Source organism: Aquila chrysaetos, chromosome 12 (assembly GCF_900496995.4).
Source record: "Aquila chrysaetos chrysaetos chromosome 12, bAquChr1.4, whole genome shotgun sequence".
In the NCBI taxonomy this organism is placed as follows: Eukaryota; Metazoa; Chordata; class Aves; order Accipitriformes; family Accipitridae; genus Aquila; species Aquila chrysaetos.
The window spans coordinates 35,924,872-35,940,079 of NC_044015.1; the positions used below are offsets into that span (position 1 = coordinate 35,924,872).

Here is a 15,208-nt window from a genome sequence, read left to right on the forward strand (position 1 = left end):
TGCTTTCTGTAGTCAGTGGTAACAGAGAGGCCCCTTCCAAGGGGTATGCTTACTTTCTGTCCTAGAACTTGCTCTTCTTCCTCTTATTACAACTACAACTAATTTAAACTTCACAAATTTTAAATGGGTAAAGTTAGATTTTTAATTATCTCAAGTTAGACAAGGTGAATAGTGTTCCATGTGTCTACACTTTTTAAGGCAGTTTGGAAAGATATAGCCTTATAAGATTTTAAATGAGATCTGACTCAACCAACCACTGGATTGTTTTAGCAGCATAGCCAGAAACCTCATAAGCCCAAATAATGCATTAAAGGATTAATTTCTTTACAATAAATTAGAACTTTTAAATGCAACAGCTGCTATAGTATGCTACTATATTTGAATTAAAGTGAAGCTGTAGGACTTTTTCTAAAGAGCGTTTAAAAAAACAAATTATTTATCCCAGAGTTTACATGAAGAACAAAGAATACAATGATGCAAAGCAGTGTGGAGGGTGGGATGTCTAATGTTCTCAACAAACAATTGTGAGGAGAGAATTGCCCAAAAAATGAACAAACCCAACAACAACAATATTTCATACCAGTCCTGCACTGCATTGAAGGAATCTTCACTGGTGATATCGTACATGAGGACGAAGCCCATGGCTCCTCGGTAGTAGGCTGTAGTGATGGTCCTGTATCTTTCTTGTCCAGCTGTATCCTGGAACAGAAAGGATTATTTAGGCTTTAAGACTTTAGTTCTGAGAAACAGGAGTTCTAGTTAGGTCCTGTATCTAAAATAAGGCAACCACTTTTTGTTATTATACATTTTTAAATTCTCATTTGCTCCCAACTGAAATGAACTCTACTTACATTTTAGCATTAATTAGGCTTTTGCATCAACTATGATTTGTTAAATGCATTTTGACACATGTACTATTAAAAAAATACCAAAGATTTCAACCCTTTAATTGCTCTTCTCTGCCTCAGCCTCAATGCAATAATAAAATGTTAGCAGAGTTCACTGAAAGCTGACACTTCAAAGCAGAGGCAACAAAGAACAGTCCAGGACTGTACCAGGCAAAAGACATTTATGTGTTGCAATTTAGCGTCACAGTCAGGAAAACGTCCTTGAGACAGATGCTGCAGGTGACTCAGTTCTTACCTGAGGTTAGAGACAACAATTAAAGACTTGATGCAACAAAAATTATTCTACAAAGTGAATTTAATGTGGAATATCCCAATCACGATGTCTGAGGTGCACATACTAATTAGAGATTTACTAATCCTCTTCTGTTGGTTCAGTTTAATTCTCATTACTTATAGAGTGTTGTAGAATACCTCTACCTGCAGTTATCATTTCTATGTTCAGCCTGGCAGCACAGAGGTTAAACTTTGGCGTATACAACAGAAGAACTTCAAAATCCTTGTAACAGCTGGAAAACATGTCAACTACCATCTGTTGGATGCCAACAACATTTATTCCTCACATTTTAGGTGCCTGCTCTTAAACTGAGGAACATTTCTACATCAGATCAGCAGCCCTGTAGCCAATCTGTTCCCTCTGGACCTGCCTTCTGAACCAAGGAGAGAAGTCACGTGCTTAATGTATCTCTCATTCAGGAGCTATCTATCATTTGAACAAACACATTTCATCCATCTTTTGGCAAATGGCAAATCTGTGAAACAGCTGCAGGGAGGCAAAAGGCCTTGCCTTCAAAGCATTTGTTCAGCACAAGGTATTGACTACTAGTTACTGTTATGGGTTAGCAGTTCTGAATGAATGGTCTTTTAGTCCTCCAAAACACACACTTAAGAAAGTATTTACTGCCACTGGTTTAAAATGTGATTAAAGTTTCTCTTCTCTAGAGAAAAAGACCCTAAAGGACTTACCAATCTTAGCTAGTTGGAAAAGTAAAATAAATCCATGTAGATCACTCTTGCAGGAAATAGAGCCAGTTTCTGATCAGACACAGCACATCACCACAATCCCAGAAAACACATAAGGTGCAGTGGGTGGGAAACTACTCAGCTTTAAAATCCTCCTGTCCATCATTCCCATACATGCAGTTTTGGTTTTGCTGCATGCAAGAGACAGTGTTGGCCCTTCCAGAACACATGCTAGTCAGTCTATGAAAGGGGAAAACATCAATGATCGCCTGTTGTTCTGCACCAGAATATCACAGAGGCTCTCTGTAAGAGGAAAGCGCTTGTAAATAAGCTCCCTGCGGCTTGCTTAAAAGGCTCTGCCTATTGCACTACCGTGAGACTATCCACAGCTGTAACACACTGCTAGTTTCCTAGTGGAGAGATTATGCAGCAGGAATCTTGCTGTTTCTCCACCAATCCTCTGGAAAAAGAAGGGATTTTTCCTTGAAACTTGTGCATTTATTTCAAGACAGGGTAGTCCATTGGCTGATCACAGCGAGGCATTGCACACGGGCTGAGTAATAGTCCTGCTCCCTCCTGACAAGCACCACCAGAATGAGGTGGACTACACCTTGCAGCCTGACTGACCATTTCTTCTCCTGCCATTGATAAATCCATCACAGAGCACTCTCGTATTCACTGACACCACATTCTCGCTTAGCTGCTGAACAGCTAAACCAGCCGTGCCAACTAGATCCCAACTATACTTCTTCAAGTGGGGCAGGTCTCAGCAGCAATAGTATTGTTCTGTTTATTCAGAGACATGGTAGTTGCTTTATTTTAGCGTGACTTCCTAAGGACATGAGGCTTATTAAATCATCAGTCTCCACACATGCATGTGTATATGCTCATTACAACTATTCTGACTTGTGATCAAATTTGACTGAGGGGAAACGCTCTCAAAGGTACATTCTTACAAATGTCACAAAAATAGTTGGTAAGGTGAAGAAGGGAGACCTTAAGTATACCCTTAGCTGGGGAAAAAAGCTTAAGTGCAATGCTTATCTTTTTCCAACACCAAAGGATCCACAGGAGAGGCTTTCTTCATGCCTCATTAGGAGAAAGACCTAAATCAGTATTAGTAAGTTCTCAGATCCTGCAACCAACAAAAAGAAACAAATCCATAGGAAGTCGGGCTTCTTCAGTTCTCATGCTCACAGCATTATTGTTTTATGCCTGCATTCCCAGGTTCTTCTATCTCATCTTCTATTTTCTGCTCTGTGTTTAACTAGCGCTCATTTCGGCTTAGAGCATGAGGCTCTGACCAGACAGTAAGCAACTGCAAGACACATTGTCTAGCCACATGCAGAATAATTTGGAAAGAAATTAAATTTGACAATGGCTCAGAGCAAGGAGTTCGCTCTGAGGATGTACATCTCGGCTGTCCTGGGAAGCAGCCCCAAGGGACTCTGAGGGTGGCTTCCAAAACCTGCCCAGGTACCATCTTCAGTGCCTTGGCTCAGTGAGGAACTGGACTCAGCCCACAGAGTTCATCTGTGTTAAAGGCAAACTATGCTATTGTCTGAAAGCTCTGAAATGTAGTAATTCTGGTTTGTTGATTTCAGTATTCTGCCTGCAAACTCCCTGCGTGTGGGGGTGGGCCCCCATTTATACGTTAGCAAAACAGGGACGTGGCTGCAGGAGGTTCAGAACCCCAAAGGGCTACATGCATTTGCTTAGTCATAACCTGTTCTCTGGTGGACAATGCACTTACCTCATTAGGAAGGTAATTTGCATATTCATTAGTATATATTTAGGTGTCTGCCTTCTCAGGTTATCAAGGCAGTGGGGGGAGACGCATCCTATATTTCATGGTATGTAAAGTTTATTCATAACCTTGCCCTGGTAGCCATGTGGTACAATGCAGAGATGTGATTCATCTCTATGTGAGTCACTGATGGATTCTTCTCTCTGGTTTACTGCACAGGTACAGAGCATGTCATCTCCCCTTAAAGGTTTTTAGTTGCATTTCTCCAAATCCATTTGAATCTTTGTAATATCACCCTGAAGTGATTTTTTACCTCAGGTTATGTTAGCTTCTTAGACAGCTATAAACTGGCTTAATTTTCTTGACTTACACCGTGTTTTATGCTAGCTTCAGTGAACACCCCCCACCCCTCCCAGATACTTCAACATAAATAAAATAAAACAAACTGCAAAATCTGAGCTCAGTTTCTTCAGCATTTACAGTAGCTGCCCTTATATTAGTTTAAAACACCACAAACCTTAGGTAATTAGGCATTTCAGGTTTTTATGTGGAAGATGTTTATCTAATGAAGGAGAAAATAACTGATGCGGATTGCTTCCCCCCACCCCCCCAAGTTGTTCGCAAGATTTCCAGGTAGACCACAAACTCATTAGAAAACAGGTAGATGAGGCACAGGCAGGGAGGGATCAGCAGAAACCCAGTGTAGCTCTAATTAACAGTCTAGCCAAATGCCTAGGAAGAATAGCCTGTGCCTTCAGCATCCAGAAGGCTGTTTGGCTGTCCCTGATGAGGAATCAGAAAGCTTGGTTGTAACCAAGCACGGAAGAGCCTCTGTGAGGTATATTACACTAACGCGCTAACGACTCTGTTCTTTTGTAGCTTACATATGCGCCTGTCCTTGATACAGACAATTAAAAAACCCCACAAGACCATTAGTTGGTAGTTTGAAACAAAAATTTGAAGGTTTCACATTAATGAGCAATCAAAATTCAGTGTTTATCAGAGGAGAAAAAGACCTAAATGCATTTGCGTTATGTGCAGATGCCCTCTACTCACAAGATCCATCACCTAAACATTCACGACAGGAGCACAACCAGCTTTTCTTAAATTTAAATTTACTTGCCTGTCTCAGCAGAAACAGCAAGGTACTTACACAGGAAACATATTTGAGTTTTTAAATCACGACAGATGCTCTTTGCTGCAGGTCTGAAAAATCAGAATCCCTGATTCTGAACCATCGATCGCTCTTCTAGTGAAGATTTCCAGCCACAAGTTCTTTGTTCCAAATAAAATGTCACTGAAACTTCTTATCTGTACCAGATTTAATCCCCTCAGCACCATGACTGTTCTAGCAGTGTATGTGACAAACAGCCTCTAAAGAAATAAACCTTTCGATTTTTTTTAAAGGATTATGGTTTGATTTTGTTGTTTGTTTTTTTTTTTTTTTTTTAAAGAAGAATAATACATAAGAATAAGAGTCACCTGTTGTCCAGCTGGTTGGCAACAACTACAAAATGCATGTACTTCGCATCAGCCTTGCTTAGGCTGCTCAGAGTCAGAACAGAGGCTACGTCAACCCCAATGACCAGCACCAACCACAATTTCGGGGCTGCTTCAGCTGTGATGAAGGAGAGACCTCTTCACTGTTGTTCAGCATCACATCGTGATATCTATGCTATAGCTTTTTGCACCTTGTTTGGAGTTTGGTCAGCCTTGGAGACAGGATAATCAACATCACGGCCCCGTGGTTATAGGGGCAGCAAGTTATCAGACGTCAAAGTGTGAAGAAACATGACTCCCTGCAAACACAGCTCAGTTCTCAGCAAGACTGGCCAGCTCAGCTCCTGTTCTCTACATGACAGATAACCTGAATAAGCAAGAATAAAGGCACATCCTGAAGGCAGATGGCTGTTTGTCCTGTTACAGGCCAATCTGGGGCTCAGTAATACTCAATCCCTTTACATCTGAGACCTGTTTACTTTCCCTTCTCCACGGATAAGGAAATATTCATGCTCACATGGGGCTATGCTGGTGTCTCACTGAGAGTGCCATTCTGCAATCCATAACCTCCATCCCGCCCCACTCTCTTCCCACCTCCAGGCAGATCTCTCAAACTCTTCATGCAGCCTTCTCCACTCACTGCTGCCCTGTTCTGCATTCCTCACTGGACCTAGCGAGCTGCTCAAAGCATCATTTTCTTATCTTTCTGGACTGTTGCAATGTGAAGTGTTAAATTTCTCATGACCTCTGGCAGCTCTAGTTGTTTTGGTCAATATTATTGATGTCTGCTGCGAGGTGGCTGGTATGTTCCCATCCCGCTACTCTCATGTCAGGACGTGCATTTCAGACTGCACACTCTCTGGGGCTGAGATTTCCTTAGCCGTGCATTTGCCCAGTGCTCAGTTGCGGAAGGGCTCTGCTCTGCAGTTGGAGCTCCGGGATGTTAAGACATACAGACATTTCCTTTGCAAAAGTAGACTTTTGAGTGGAAGCCACCAACAATCAGCTAAACAAAAGTCACCTTGAGAAAGACAAAGGGGAAAAAAACCAACCCACCAACAATGACAAGGGTGAGTGAAGAGAGTGACCTTGGGCAGACTAGTATGTGTCATTAATAAGAGAATGCTAACATTGAGCTTACTGTTCCTCCTGGCAGCTAGAAATAGGAACAAACAGACAAGCAAGATGAGTCACTGGTTAAGACATGGAAAAGACGTGATGTCATGAAAAGCCTGTGAAGTTTCAATTGCTGCCAGGAGCAAAATAACACCTGGTTCCTTCAGAGCTCAGCTCTGATTAAAACGCTCCAGTTCAACAGATCGTATTAAGCATGTTTTTTTTCCTCTCTTGTTATTGAGTGCTCCCATTGCCCAAGAGTTACTGGAACATACTCAGACACATTTAGCTACCTTGAGAGCCAGTTTCATTTAAGCAATATTAACAATATGCAGCAAAACATTTCTGTTGTGAAAAAACCCCAACACAACCCCCCTGTCTTTTTTTATAAAAGGCTTTATCCTCGCAGTGTTTTTTAAACATTTCCCCACTCTGGATATCTTCACTTCAACTCTTTAGAGGTAGTAAAACCAGAAGCCTTGGATAATTTCAGTACCACCAGTTGTAAAAGCTTCACTTTTCCCATCCTATTTTGCTTACCCTGTACAGAAACTCCTACCACCCTGTTTTCTCTAACATTCCCAGACTAACTGCTCCCACCAGGGAGATGGAAATTTTGTGAAAAGAGAGTTTTAATACATGCACAGCCCACAAGAACTCACCAGTATCTGGTCACTTATCAGAGGCCTCAGTCTTCCCCAACACACACACACACTTTTGAAGTTGTCCCCTGTAACTCAGTGGCTGTGTGTCTCTTCAGGCGAGGCACTTCACTTACTTTTCTTTTTAAAGTACTTTTGCAAGCTAAGCTGATGGACAAGGAGGAAAAGTTAGTGTATGTTGGCCTCATCCACCATTAAAACATTTCTGGTGGTTGGGAAGCCCCAGCTCTTTAACTTTGCTCAGCAACTCCACACCATATAAGACAAAAAGTGAATCACTAAAAATGCAACGGGGTGCGTTTGCTCAGCAGAATGTAATTTCCAAACTGGAATCAGGCCAAGGTACTGTGATTAACACTACTATTTATGACTACTAAGACGTTAAAAAAATTATTTCCCTTTTCCCAGGTGCCTTGAGATTGTAGTGAAGATTAGCAGCAGTTGCCCTTCCTGATCTGTCAAACAGTAAGGAGGACTGAAATAGGGCTGCTTGCTTATCAACATTATCTGCTCTTCTCGTCTTTTTGTAGGTTGAGTTTCTCTGTTAGAGTATTTAAAAGACAGCAGCTGCAAAAGAGAAATCACATAAAGATGTACACACAAAGATAAAGTTCATTGTGCACATTTCTTAAATCTTGCAGAATTGAAAAGCCTTATTTTTCATGACTTAGAATTAATATGAAGATCGGTCTGATATTTATTCTTCCTGATCCAGTTACCTTGATAGAAAAATAAAGAAATGGCAGTAATAGAAATATGTGGCATCCACACCACATGCCTACTTTCAACTTCCACTTCTCTAGCTGCAGATAAACAGCAAACAAAGTTCAAGAGGTATGATGCATTTGAAAGGGCATCCACTGCGGGCAAGTGATAAAACCATCACTGCTATGATAAAAAGATATTTAAGAAAATTTTAAGAGGCTGAGATCCTAGAATAAGAAGCATTTTAGGCACTGAATGCATTATTATATAAGAATATTTTGCCAGTTTTGCTAGATGTTCTGAGATCCACATATATCCTTTAATTCTGTTAATCAACCACTGTAAGAACAGCTGTACAATGCACTGACGTCTGAGCAATGTTAGCCACCATAAGGATTATTAATTAGCTAGGGTTGTTGAGAAGCAGATAAATTAATCACAGCCAGAGTACTTCAGAAGCAGCACTACAGTACTGTGAATGAGCAAGCGTGGACATCCTAAATGGTCCTGCAGTGCAGTGGATAGATGTGCTACAGTCCAGCTACCACTGCCTGGGTCCTAACAGCAGTCTGCTAACCCATAGAGATGTACAGCAGAAAGGAAAATCTCAATACGTTATGAATCGGCTACCAACAGAACAAATGCAAAACCTGTGAGGAGGAAGTTAAATGATCTGCGGTGCAAATCAGTCTAAATTCAGTAGCCTGGTTCTTTGATCTGGAAAGGAACAAGGACAGGTGAAGGGAATTAGCATTATAGTGCTATCGGCCTCCCTCCCCCGCAAAGGCACACAAGCAGAAGAGCAAATCCCAGCTCCGAGAGCAGCAGAACAAGACCCAGACTTCCTGGAGCCTATTTCTAGTTTATCAAATGTCATGGTAACCAGCAAGAGAGCGAGAGGGGCTGCTCAGGTCTGTGCGGAGCAGGCTCTGCGCAAGGCTGGGCAGCAGCGTGGTGGTACCCAGGGCCCTGACTGCGGCTGCAGGACTCTTGGCAAGACCTTCGGTTAACTCCTTTACAAAGCAAATATTTATGTCCGAAGGTGTTTATGAAGCTCAGTGACTTTGTGCCTGGAAGACCTCTTCGTACCCCTAATTGTAAGAAAACTTAGTATTCTGCTACGAGCATCACTCCCAGGGCTTGTTCTTATCAAGGGAAGATTTCCGCTTATTCAGTAGCAAATTAGGGCTAAATCTGAGCCTCGTACTTCATAAGAACCCCCTAGAGATATTATGTCAAGGGGGTCAGTTCTAAGACAAAGTGCTCAGAAATTCAGGGAAGGTGTTTATGATATTTCTAAGATTAAAATACCAAATCAAATTACAACCATGAGGCAAGAACACGTGCTTTAAATTGAAGGGAAGCAGCAAGACAAAAAGAAAATAACCAAACATAATTTATATTAAGAACCACACACCAATAAAAAAAAAACCCTAAGGTGTAATTTTTCAAGATTTGGTGGAAATTAAGAGTTGATCAGGCAATTTCCAATTTTTTATCTTCCAATTTAGGGAAAAAGTCCCGTTGCTGAATTCAGGTGAGCATTAAACAAAAATATGAAGACATTTAAGGTTCTAGCACTCAAGAAGGTAGAATGAAAGCTTAAAGACAACAAAACCCAAGACCAATCTGAAGGTCATAAATCAGAAGGTAAATAAAAAGGAAAAGAAAAAGGTATATATTTCACTTCAGTAGAGTTTGAAATACATTTTCTAGATGCTGGAATTAGCAATAGCATAGATTTGTTTATCTCCTAAGTTTATATTTCATAGAAATGTGCATATACTTTGAAAAGCAATGCAATAAATAAATCTGATACAGTTTTTCATTGGTGACATGAAGGGGGTTTTGTTTAAATTCACAAAAATGTAAAAAACAATCAAATGGAATTTGAAACTTTCCAAGTAAACCCACATCTCTGCTGAGAATAGAAAGGAAGACTTTCAGCTAAAGGACAACTATTTTAGAGTAGTCGTAAGCATCTTAAAATAGAGGCTTAGAATTGAAGTTCTTTGTCAACCACAACAGTACACGCATGATGATGCTCAGTAACAGCACAAGACAAAGAAAATGATCTGCTACCAATTACCGTAATATTTTCTAGTATAACCACACAGCCCAGATGTTAAACTAGAAATTTTCATTGTGCAGCAGCTGCAGATGGCTCTACTGCACTCCCGAGGCAGTTCAGTAAGCAGCTGTGAGGTCCCTTTGGGGCTGTTGTGTTTACAGTGCCTATGAGTTTCTTGGTGTGAGGTCCTTTTGCACGCTATTTCAAGTTTACCCACCTCTGTGGTGATGCTGTGTCCTCCTTTCCATTTGGAAAGAGGGTCATGAGCAAATACTTCTTGACATACATGTGAGATGTTTTGGTATTTTTACTGGGTACTAATCACTTCATCACCACAACACCTCCCTGCTCTGTCTAGGCCATGTACTGCTTCCTAGCCTTTGGCCAGTGGACACACTGAGTGCCTGAATGGCTCAAATCTTACTGATGAAAAGCACATCTTCTATTTACCTTTTTAGAAAGACAGAGGAAAACCACAGCAGATTTCCCAGCTCAAGAAAACATGTTGTTGGCATCATAAAAAAGGAAGGACATATGACTAATTTATCTGACATTCAAACAAACTTCTAACCCAGTTCCAATCCTCGCCCAGCCAGTCCCTACCTATCAAGAACTGCTTCTCCCTGCTCTAAGATCAAATGGAGCTACAATCAGATTTTCCCTACCATCATTACCTACTTCAGATGTCCCAATTACTTCCTTCATCAGCTATTTGGAAAACTGACTTTTAGCAGCTCTTCTTGGCAGGAATCACTTTGCATTTCTTCTAAACTAAAGATATTGCACCTAAGCTCATTTTAGGAGCAAACCAAGCCAAAATCCATTTCTCTAGTCCTTTTTTCAAGGTCAAATGGTTTTTCCAAGGAATCCAGCAAACATAGGAGAGGAAGCCCTATTTATAAGGGGGGGGGACGGGGACCAAAGGAAAAAAAAAAAAAAATTCTTTGAAGACCTGGCTCATTGACAAAGACCCCAAGAAGCCAGAATACATTTCAAACAGATTTAGGAATCAGAGTACAGCTGGGTCAATCACAGCATGTTCTGCAGCAGGTCCACAACTCTGATACTAATGAGAATATCATGTCAGCATTACACATGATCAGGATTTCAGTGAGAAAAATCCTGGCCCAAACTGAGGTTGGACAGATGCTGCTTGACCCACCTTACATTGCCTTTGAGTATAATCAGCTGGAAAACGAGCATTAATGGATGTTCGCACCAGTGTGAATCTCATACAGTTGAGGTCAACCAATATAAAGAATGAACATTGACAAGAAAAATACTGGTGGAGAACTCTATCATATTTCTAATGATTTATTAAGTGATATGAGGCATAAAAGCAACAGATCATTTCAAACCCAACTTGCTGCTAGGCTAATATGTGCACATGTACACAAGTGGTAAGGATCCTACTTATCTATCATCCTAGAAGGAAAAATGTTAGCTATAGAGAAGGTTTGCCACAGCAGCTTTGTTTACACTTTTCACAGGATTTGAGCGAGCTTCTACTGAAGGCAACAGAATTACTTTTATCGGGGGCAGATCTATGGGGCAGAGAAGACTGTGCTACAGGGACTGCCAGTGTCCCACATGGTGCACTCACCTGCTTTTCTGACGGAGAATGACAGCTATGTTGCTGCACACCTCCAGGTTCATCTGTCCCCAGCCATTCACACCAGTGGGACCTTGGTCAGGCTCTCAAGCACAGCTTACTGCCTGTATTTACCAGGACCATTCAAGTTCAGCCCAGATTTGGGGAGAGGCCATATGGCGATTGAACTCTGATATAAAATAAGCCCTGAAGAACTGTAAGGTCCTGTCTGCATCCAGTGACCTCAGTGAAGAATCCTGCATACGCAGAGGTCCTGACTTCTCTCCCATGAGACTAAGCTTGTAGATAAGAGGAAAAGAAGATACAGCATTTTCCATGTGATCTGTTTCTCAGAAGACAGACCTCAGCCCAAGGAAAGCAAGCTGTAAAAAGAGCTGTTAATGAGAACTCCAGACTGTCTTATTTAAAGCGAATGAAAATCCTATGTGCAACAGTGACAGCATGAGATCTTATTTGTACAGAACACTAAATGCATGTGATGCTTTACAGATCAACAAAAATATGGGGGCATCATTCTTTGTTATATTCTATCAATTCTACATTAATATAGCTTCATAAAATAGGGAAACTGCACAGCATCACCCCAAGCAAGCAAAGGTCTATCAAATCTGTAATTGAAGTAATCATAGTATAAGGCACAATACAAGCACAAGTTCATGCATAAGCATTATGCTGCTTCTTAAATCACCCAGACTGTCTACCAGCAGAAAATTGACAACAGACTCTCTGGACCACCAGCTCAGTTCAGCAAAGAGCAATTCTGCACTCCATTACCATCACATTTCTAGAAACGCTACCCAGCTTAGGAATGAATTTGTCCTGTTACATTGGGGAAAACGCATACTGAAATATTTATCAAATGAAACCAGCTTCCTTAGCAAGAACTAACCTCTGAGCAGATTGAGCTCCTCTGCTTTCATGTGTAGTCATGTGATTTGTCTGGAAAAGGTGCAACAAGTTGATGTTTTGAGGAATAAAAGTTATTTACTATGACAGAGACAAAAAGAAGGCTCTCTTAGGACTCATTCTTGGTCCCACTCCAGTCCAAATCACTCCCCTTAACCAAAAGGGTGCAAAAGCAAACTTTGGAGCAAAGCATAGGGTATAAGTGAGCAGAATTAGATCTGCCAATGCGCTAAAGACATTTTAACACTAAGGTGACATGACTTCAGCAACAGCGTAACTGCTTCAAAACATTATGAAACTATATTTAAATGAACTGCACTTTCTGCCTGCTGCTATTCTGTCTTACCCCAGCATCAAAGAATTATAATGTGACCCAATTTTGGAGGCTCTAGAGCAGCAGGGGAAGCTTTGGTGTTGGCTGTCTGGACCTTACCCTAATGCTTTATACCAAGATTCAGGCAGCGACAGTATCTGGCCTTTCAGCAGAACAGAATGATTTCTGGTCTTGCAGGAAACAGTTTTCCTTTCACTGGTATACTCATACCACAGTCACCATTCTCAGAAGAACAGAGTCCAGAGAACAAAACGTATCCCCATTTAAAGCACTAATAAAATTAATACAAAGAACTGAAGGGAAAAAAAAAACCAGCTTCTCTCCTCTCATGGCACCCAGGTCTTCCTTCTCCATCCAGTGTATCAAAGGGAAAGTAATTTCTCTTGACCAAAGGTTTTCTTTTTATCTTCTGAGTCAGTTGAAAAATTATGAAAGCCACAATAATATCCAGATATCTTTGCTTAAATGTCTCCTTTTGCTAGCTCTTCATATGAAGCCTGAAGGGAAAGCAGAAGACTTTATCCCTGTCCTACCAACACTCACTACGCAATGGCAAAACACATGTGTGAGGGCAAGTACATCTTGTCTTACAAACTGAGAGCTCCCACAAATCTCAGACACCCTTAGCCAGGCCTTTTTGGCAGACCATGTGGTAGCATCAGAGCTCATCTCCTGCCAACATCTGCTGCTGAGAGAAGGGAATCCTAAGATCTAAGCCTCAACAAAGAGTCTTTGCCACAGCTGAACTTTGTGCCAGCCTTCCTGATGCTTAGTGACTAAAAATTTCCTAGATTCTAGTTATCCTCATCAAATGGGGCATAAATAAAGATGCTGCAAAGTTTCATCCATGGTGTGTACTCTTCCTGGAGTCAAGCAGTCAGACAATAAGTATTAGATGATAAAGAATATACACTCTGTTCTAATCTCAAAGTGTCCTTCCACATCACTAATGATACCATATCAAACCAGCCCTGCATTCATTAGGACAGTTATATCAACAGACAGCAAATGTTATATAAAATCTCTTAGATAAGAACAGGCAACATTCTGGTACATGTTTACTTCCTTTTAATTAATGAACAGACTAGTTGCAGTCTATCTCATGAAATGAGATGTAAACAGAAACGACCTTCACATATGGCCTATCTTTCAAAACAGCTTATTGACGAGAACTCCCGGAACAAGCTCCCATCCACACTTGCTTCAGTGCTACATCCATTGCTCTGCCACTTCGAAAATGGAAGAGGCTGCATTTTTGTGCGGAAGGAAGAAAACCAGCAGGTATTAAAGGTGCATCTGGCAAACACAGAGGTTCATCACTGTGCCCGTGAAAGAAAATGGGAGGGATGATACTAGAAGTACACTGGGACTTCTCCAGAGGGAGTGGGATCTGCTGCAGAGACTGCACTACAAGGAGGGAGGCACCTCATGAACACATCATGGGGAAGGAAAAAGGGACAAACTGAAATGAGCCAAAAGAACAGCAAGAAAGATGATGGGAGGGCTGGCTGATTAAAAAAACATTGGAAAGGTGAGCTGTGTTTGGGTGAGCTAAGTAACAACAATCATCCCAGGACGTTACAAGGCTTGTTTCAGCAAAGGCAAAACAAGCAGTTTCCTTGGGCAGGTGAAAGGCTTCTTCAGCTGTGCCAGAGATCAGCAGGACCAGGTCCTCAGGCAGTCTTTCCTTCAAGCTTGAATGACTCTCTGCTTCTGCAATTCCCAAGGAACATTAGAAAGTAAAGATGATAAATCAATATTATCCTTGTCATAGTCAATAAAATGAAAGAACTGCTGTTGATCTCACTGGGTCTAGGACTTGTGCCCATTTCACTATTTAAATTTTCAATGGAGGAGGAAAACTCTCCAATCAGTTATTTTATTTGGTAATCACAGACCTCTGTTTCTGTTGGTGGGTAGGGGTTTTTTTGGTTCTTGGATGTTTTGTTTGTTTGGTTGGTTGTTTTTTAAATCTTCGTGTAGAGTTTCTTCTATCACTTCCAGGGGTTTGGCCAAACTCAACACCCACAAAGTTGTGAAGAAATCTGGTAACGCTTAAGACATTCAAAGTTGAAGATGCATTTTGTTCGTGCTCTGTTTTCATCTAAGAGACTCAGGTCAGGATTTGATGCCTTGTGACATATGCTTGTAGCATGCAGCATCATCCTCTTAGAGCTTTTCCATTTTGTCAGCTTGTGACATAGTCTGAACGTTGAACAGTTTCATAGCATGGTAATGCAGATTACTGCACAGACTGCACTGCGAATTATAACCACACTGTACAGAAGCAGAGTTGTCACCACCTCTACATCCACATGGTGACTGAAAAGCCATTTCTCAGACATAATTCTCAGATTTCAGGAGTAAATGATGGAAACACAGTTAATGAAATTATCTAACAAAAACAGAAACTCAATTACAGGCTTCACATTGTGTCTCAATTAGACAGTGCTTAGGTCAGAATTCTCAGGTGTTAATAGGATTGTTAAAACAAAGAAAATGAACAAGTGAAGGAAAAAATCAACTAGGTGCAGTAATAAAAATGCTCATAATTAGCATCTTTGTTTTACTGAAGGTATCGCAAAGCTTCAATAGCAGTATATAGCATCAGAGAGTTTTCAAACACACCATTATAATGAAAGGGAGAACAAGAAATTCAGAAAGAATGTGCTATATTAACTTGATAT

The 15,208-nt window shown here is 40.9% G+C and overlaps 1 protein-coding gene across 5 annotated transcripts in view; it reads right to left on the reverse strand.

Annotated features, from left to right (window-relative positions):
* RAB3B (RAB3B, member RAS oncogene family) overlaps positions 1-15,208 on the reverse strand; it is a 60,572-nt gene that overhangs the window by 13,331 nt on the left and 32,033 nt on the right. For all 5 annotated transcript variants that reach the window (XM_030033647.2, XM_030033646.2, XM_030033643.2 and 2 more), the window contains one exon: positions 581-699. In XM_030033647.2, the coding sequence (XP_029889507.1) occupies positions 581-699 (119 nt within the window). The remainder of the gene's footprint in view (positions 1-580; positions 700-15,208) is intronic.